The 6617-nt window shown below is 33.2% G+C and overlaps 1 protein-coding gene and 1 non-coding gene across 2 annotated transcripts; both read right to left on the bottom strand.

Moving 5' to 3' along the window:
- Positions 1-5347: 5347 nt before the first annotated feature.
- Positions 5348-6310, bottom strand: LOC132050943 (uncharacterized). Its single transcript, XM_059442268.1, has one exon. The coding sequence runs from the start codon at positions 6261-6263 to the stop codon at positions 5700-5702; it is 564 nt and encodes a 187-aa protein (XP_059298251.1). The 5' UTR covers positions 6264-6310; the 3' UTR covers positions 5348-5699.
- Positions 5918-6025, bottom strand: LOC132051290 (U6 spliceosomal RNA). The gene has a single exon (XR_009413665.1). It is a non-coding gene; the product is annotated as a U6 spliceosomal RNA (small nuclear RNA).
- Positions 6311-6617: the final 307 nt, after the last annotated feature.

The raw sequence follows: 6617 nt of genomic DNA, 5'->3' as shown, positions 1-6617 counted from the left end.
CGCAAGTTTGTATTTCGTTTGGGCTCAAATTAGCTATTTTTAGGTGTTTCTTATTTGTTCATTTCTTCTACTTTCAAAAAATTAGCAAAATAATTGACACTAATAAGTACATATATTTGTTCAATCTTGAGTCAATCATATTTGTTCAATCTTGAGTCAATCATATCTAATTTAATAAAACGAAATCCGTCTATAAGAATATCAGTAATATCTTCAGGTAAATTCTTGATCGCAATTAAAGTCAAGACGAAGTGAAAAAGTGAAAATTCCAATCTACTATTTTCATATGAGGTGCTCATGACTGACTAAAGGTAAAATGAAAAAAAAAATGTTCTTGCTGAAAAGATATAGTTGTGTAAAATGTAAGTTTAGTTTTTTCCTTTTTCTTATTCCGATTATTTGCTTCTCTCACTTTTTTGGACATGTACTTTTCTTTAGTTATAAGATGAGTACCATAAATAATTCAATAGCGATAAATTTTGACGCCAGAGAGTTAGATTACAAAAATAGAGATTTGTCAGCATGGAAAAAACATTTATTCCTTATTTTTAGAGTAACTGTAGGACATAGGAAGGAAAAGAAGAAAAAAAAAAAAAGGAGGAAAAAAAGTAACAAAGGAATGAAAAAGCAAATACTGTAGGCGAAATTAGCAATAGATAGAGGCTTATTTAGACGATGGTGAAAAATTAGAGGAAAAACAAGGATAATGAAGGACAAAGTATCACAAGGAAAATAGAATAGAAATACTTATCTCTTTTTTCTCTTATTTTTAGTTTATCACTTTTCGTTTCTTTTTTTCTTTTCTTTTAGTGTAGTAGAAGAAAGATTCATTGAACAAGAACTTTAATTTAACGTTTTATCAAAGCAAGAAAAAATATAAAGTTCTTAAATACATGTATTCGAATTATATTATCATTTTCTTATTTTTATAGTTGAATTTTGTTGTTTTGTGTATCTCGATTAAATTAATAGAAAACTATTTCTAAACTTACGAATCCTTTTATAACCGTGCAAAGCGCGGCAAATTTCCTTGTAATGAATAAGATACCCCAAAGCTAGCTCGCATGAAATACATCGACAAATCCCTTTAACTTGGCAACAACCTTCATTAGCTACTTTAACTTAATTAGGCTTGTACATATTCCAACCTCATTCAATATGTACCTATTAAGCCCTCATGATGAATAATCAATACTAAAGATACTTAACCAATTCTGATTGTTAGATTTAACGAATATAGTTTAAAATTATTTAATAGGACGTCGCATGCAGGTGCAATTTTTGCAGTATTTATAGTGTTTGATGCAATTTTTTGAGATACAATTTTTACTATTTTTAATCTATTTTAGTGTCTGGGTTAATTTTGGGCTATATATGACTTTTGAATTTTGATGAGACTTTCATGAATATTCTAGTTAAATCTTTTCTGTTTCAATTTTCTTAAATCTAATAACCGGAATTTTTTAAATATTACTTTGACAGAGATTAAAAACATTCATTTTGACAAACCCAAATAACCAATACTGTTCAATAATATATTTAAGAAATAATTTTAATTTTAAATCTACACCAAATCATTTTTGCCGTTCTCTTGTTTCAGAGTAAAGTTGTTTGTAGGGAAAGCATCAACGACAAAGTATTTTACATGACTAAATCTCGCCGTCCATTTTTACTGGTTCATGTTTGACTTAGCACATCTCTTAAGAAATAATTAATAAAATGATAAGTTAACTATATTACCCTTTGAATATAATAAATTCAATTTTTTGGTAAAAGCATTAGGAAGTGATTATATTTAATAGTAATAAGGTAAATTAGGAACTAATAGTGATAATTTTGTCTTTGGTTTGCTAAACTAGACAAGACAAAATGGACATCTATTTTTAGTATAGTAGACAAGTAAAAATGGACGGAAAGAGCAGCAAATAAACTGGTTTCTATATCAAACCACAACTTTAATAAGGTTCATAAAATGAAGTGTTATCATATGCATATTCTGAACAAATTTATATGCATATCTTAAAGGCATAATACATAAATAGCCATCTTAATTTGGTCTAATTGGCAATTAAATAGTTGGAGTGTTCAACTAACACGGTGAAGAGGCGTTGAAACGTCTGGATGATCATTTTGTAATTTGAAGTATTCAACTGACAATAAAGACCAAATTAAAGTGTGTACTTATGTATTCTGCCTATTCTAAGTGAAGTTTGAAGTTTCAGTTTATAATTAATCTTCTTATGTACGCTTTTGATTTCCTTATTGCCTATGGTAACTGTTGTTTTCTACGACTCAATCGTACCACGTACGCTTTAGATTTACTTAGACGGCCGTATCAAAAGACTCGTTCAAGCTAGAATTTTCTCTCATTTGCTCCAGCTGGCTACTTGTATATATACCACTTTTTGTACTTTAGTTTATTGACATATATCCTAATGCTGAACTTTTAGGTGTTATCATTAATTTCCCTTTCAGCATAACTGGCATGGAAAAAACATTATCAACCATGATCGAGAGGCAAATTTAGGATTCTGAAAAGATGAATGCACCGTTATGAAGTGGTGGATTCACGATATAAATTTGATCGAATAAGTTTTAGGTTCTTACAGTTGAACCTATTACGCTTGTCAAATTATAGGTTTTAAATATTTTTTTTTTTTTAAATAGTGATTTTGTTACATAGGTAGCTAATATACTCCATGTCAAAGATGTTGGGATCAGTTGAATCCATTGATTATATGCTACATCAATATCCACTACTACTAGTTTAATATACATATTCGGTTTAGTTATATAAAATTTTGCGGTGACAAAAGAAAAATAAGAAATTTGAAGTGTCAGCCTTTAAAATCTTGACCAAACAAATAAAGAAAGAAAAAGTAAATAGTATTTAGTTAAGATGCGAGAACACCAATAACCATTTAGAGAGGTGCACCCAATCATCATCTCGCATTGTATAATATTTTAAGCTTGAGTACACATCTATATTTACGTAATATTAAGAAAAATATAATTTTAATATACATGCATGATCTAGGATGGGTTTACGTGAACCCAAAAACCGTCGGCCAGATACGTGATTGGATGGATAGAGATTCCTCCATTCATAATTAGAGGTTTTTGATAAAAAGAAAAATCATGATAGGGAGCTCTTTTCCTTTTAATGAGCCTTCTATACGGTATAAATCTGAATTAATTAGATTCTGAAACACAAAACACGTGAATGCTGGCCTTCATGCTAAAGTAGTATTCTAAGGCTACAAATACAGCTTGATGATTGCCACCATCACTCTTGGCAGTATCCTCATCTCTCCAATCTCCCTATCATTTTCATTATAAATTGTCGAGATTTTTACAATAAAATTGGCAAATGTGTTGTCTACCTAAAGGTCAAAAACCAACCACATCACCAAAGCGTGTTGTGAATTGAATGGTATTTAGGAACAATAATGTATCATACCGCCAAATATAATATTGTTGAAAGCACCATGTATATAAGACCTTGAAAGCTTCCCCAGCACTGCATCCAGATCTAGTACCGGTTAGAGGAAACCGTACTAGGTTTTATTTTCTTTCATATTAGGGTTGAATTTCCTATATATCTCGTTAAAAAAATTATTGAGCCGGGTCCACTTATAAGGGGTGCTAATTCGTCCATTAACTTGTCCTTCTATTAGAAAATACACGTGTTTCCAACATAGACGGTTAGGATTCGCAAAGGGAAAATTCCCTGCATCTAATTAGTGGAGGATTGGATATATAAGAGAGAGTTCATCTGTCCTTGTGAAGATTCCAAATGACCGACAACTCAAGCCATAATTTCTGCAAATCAACTCCCACAAGAGAAGATCGGTAAATTTTCTAAACTAGTACAGTATATATTTACCTTTGAAGTACTACATGTCTATTTTCAGCTACTTAAGAAGATCATCGATCATGATGAAGGATGTTTGTTGATATTTGGCACAAATATCTATGTTTCATGTCATTTTACATCCTATTCTTATGACTTTTATTGCTTAATCTATGATGAAATCGTCGTATTTGAGCTTATATCGTCGTTATATTTCATGTGTCTAGGTACGATGAGGACAAACAATGGGAAGCTGAACAGTTTTGGTTGATTCTGGAGGTGATCTTGTGCACGAGTAAACGAGAGGAGCGTGCGATACTTAGAAGAATTTCTGGAAAGAATTGAAAGCAATTGTGCCAGCCCCGCATCGCGGATGCAACGCGAGGTGACACTCAGGCGTTAGGCCAGCGTCGCGGGGCCATGACGGGAAAGCCAAGCTGCAGAATCTTTGACAATCCGTGTCACACCCGCGTCGCGGGCTCAACACAATTGAGGGCCAAAATCACTGAAGACCCCGCGTTGGACCCGCGATGCGTGGCCAACGCGGGAAGGCCCAGTTTTATCCGATTTTAATTAGGATTAGGACCCTTTTATTTGATTAATAACCCTAAACTATAAATAGATGTTTTGTTCTTTATTCATGACGTGCTAGGATTATTCCAAGACTTGTAAGCCATCATATTACTTTCTCTCTCGATTTTATTTTATTTTCATCCTTTTCAACCCTAGTTTCTTCATGAATTCTTGTTGTTCATTGAGAATCATGAGTAGCTAAACTTCTTAATTCTGGGGTTGTGGCGAAAGACATGATAGTTGGTTTGACGACAATTATTATCTATTGATTTTCCATATTTTTGGTTGCTTATTTATTCTTGATCTTAATTGTTTAATTAGCTGGCCAATAGTTGAACACTATTTGTGACGTTTGAACTAGGGATAGGAAATTTGCATGCGTAATAAGAATAAATAAGGCTTGTTCGATATAATCATTTTGCTAATGAGGATAGGAATATACCCTTTAGCCTTGCTTAGTTGAATATGGAGAAGTAAATGCGTTCTTGTTACCTGTGGCGACCATAGGAATATAGGCGTTATAGTAGCATCTACAGGCTTGTGAGCAACTCGGAAGATACTCATAAAATTATAATTAACCCGTCAACTAGTAACCCAGGAAATAAGATCGGTAGAATTGTCAGAAGATCAACTGGATTGTCGAAAGCCATGACCCTGGAACTCTCCATCATCTGATAAATCTTACAATCTTTGTCTAAATAGTCCCAGTCACAAAAACACCCATCACAAATTGTTTACTTTTCAGTTTTAGTTTAGTTACAACAAACACTTTGATTTTTATTTTCTTGAATAGCTTTATTCTAAGTCTCTGTAGGATCGATATCTAGACTTATAAAAGTCTATATTACTTGTACGACCGCGTATACTTGCGTGTGTGTTTGGGAGCAACAATTTTTTGGGGCTGTCCCCGTTGCGTGTCCTTAGAATACACAAGTTCTGGGAATAATATGCATCACAATTCACCTAGAATCTTCAAAAGTGGAAAATCCAGAAATTAAAAGATATGGAGTACTCCTAGATCTCATCAACAAAGGAGATGACAGTGTAAATTTTTTATACAATCACTTATAGAGCAATTACATGTAAATGTTAATTGGTAAAATATATGCTATTACATGTTAAATTATTACACTAATAGTGTAGAAAATCTTTACACTATCATCTTATGTAACATAAGTCCATAGAATATAAAGATAAGTGTAATTAGCTAATGATGGATTACTGTATAGGATGAATATTAGTTCTCACCTTTAGTAGCTATAGGAAATGCAGTTCATTCTTGGTGATCAAGTTTTCTTACTTTATTGATTCCCAAATCTTTCTCCTCATCAACAGTGGATTCAAAGTCAACGTGGAGGGTTGGATGTATGCTTGGTGAAGCTGATAATTTTCTTTTAGTACTTTTTTTGGGTGCAGGTGGGCACGTTGTCATCAATGGGATTTTGTGATCCGAAGAAGTTGGCGTTGTAAATCCATCACTGTCGTCACCATCATCGTTGGTGTTATTTATCGATTTGTGCGTGTCATCGTGCTCGCGTTGGGGCTGTGTTGATCTTCTCTGTATCGTTTCAATTTTATCGTATTGTCCCAAACATGACCTTCCTTTATCCGGATCCTCTGAACAATCTTCCTCAAATAATTTTTTGTTCATGATAGCAGCATCATCATCATCATTTGGGTTATTTTCATCTTGTTTTCGGTCAACGGTACGATCTTCACCTGGTGCAACATTATATGTACAAATATCTGGATTTGTTGACGTGGGCAGTTGTATGTCATCACTGGATTTAATCTTTTTCTCATCTTCCTTCACTTGGAAAAGGCCCGAATTTGACATAATTAAAAGCTGATGGCAGAAGAAAAATAATGCACTTAAGAAGAATCTGAATTCGTTGTTGACATGAACGTCAAGATCAGCACTTGAGTTGAGTCAGGTAAGAGGATAAGGGTTTCGGAGAGTGGTGGAGAAGAAGAGAGAAATTATATGGTTGCTTTGACAAATAAAGAGAACGAGATCACTATTGGTGGATCAGGACTAAAAATGGAATCTTAATTTAATATTTGTAGCCAGTAGGGCTCAGAAATTTACCGTGTCTAGCCGTAGTAGTTTATAGTTGTCACCGGTTTATAGAAATGTATAATCAGTTTATAGTATTTATGTTGGGTAAAGATTTCATTTTGGTAGCTGAAA

This window comes from Lycium ferocissimum, chromosome 3 (assembly GCF_029784015.1).
Source record: "Lycium ferocissimum isolate CSIRO_LF1 chromosome 3, AGI_CSIRO_Lferr_CH_V1, whole genome shotgun sequence".
Lineage (NCBI taxonomy): Eukaryota > Viridiplantae > Streptophyta > Magnoliopsida > Solanales > Solanaceae > Lycium > Lycium ferocissimum.
This window is presented reverse-complemented; position numbering and strand designations above follow the sequence as displayed.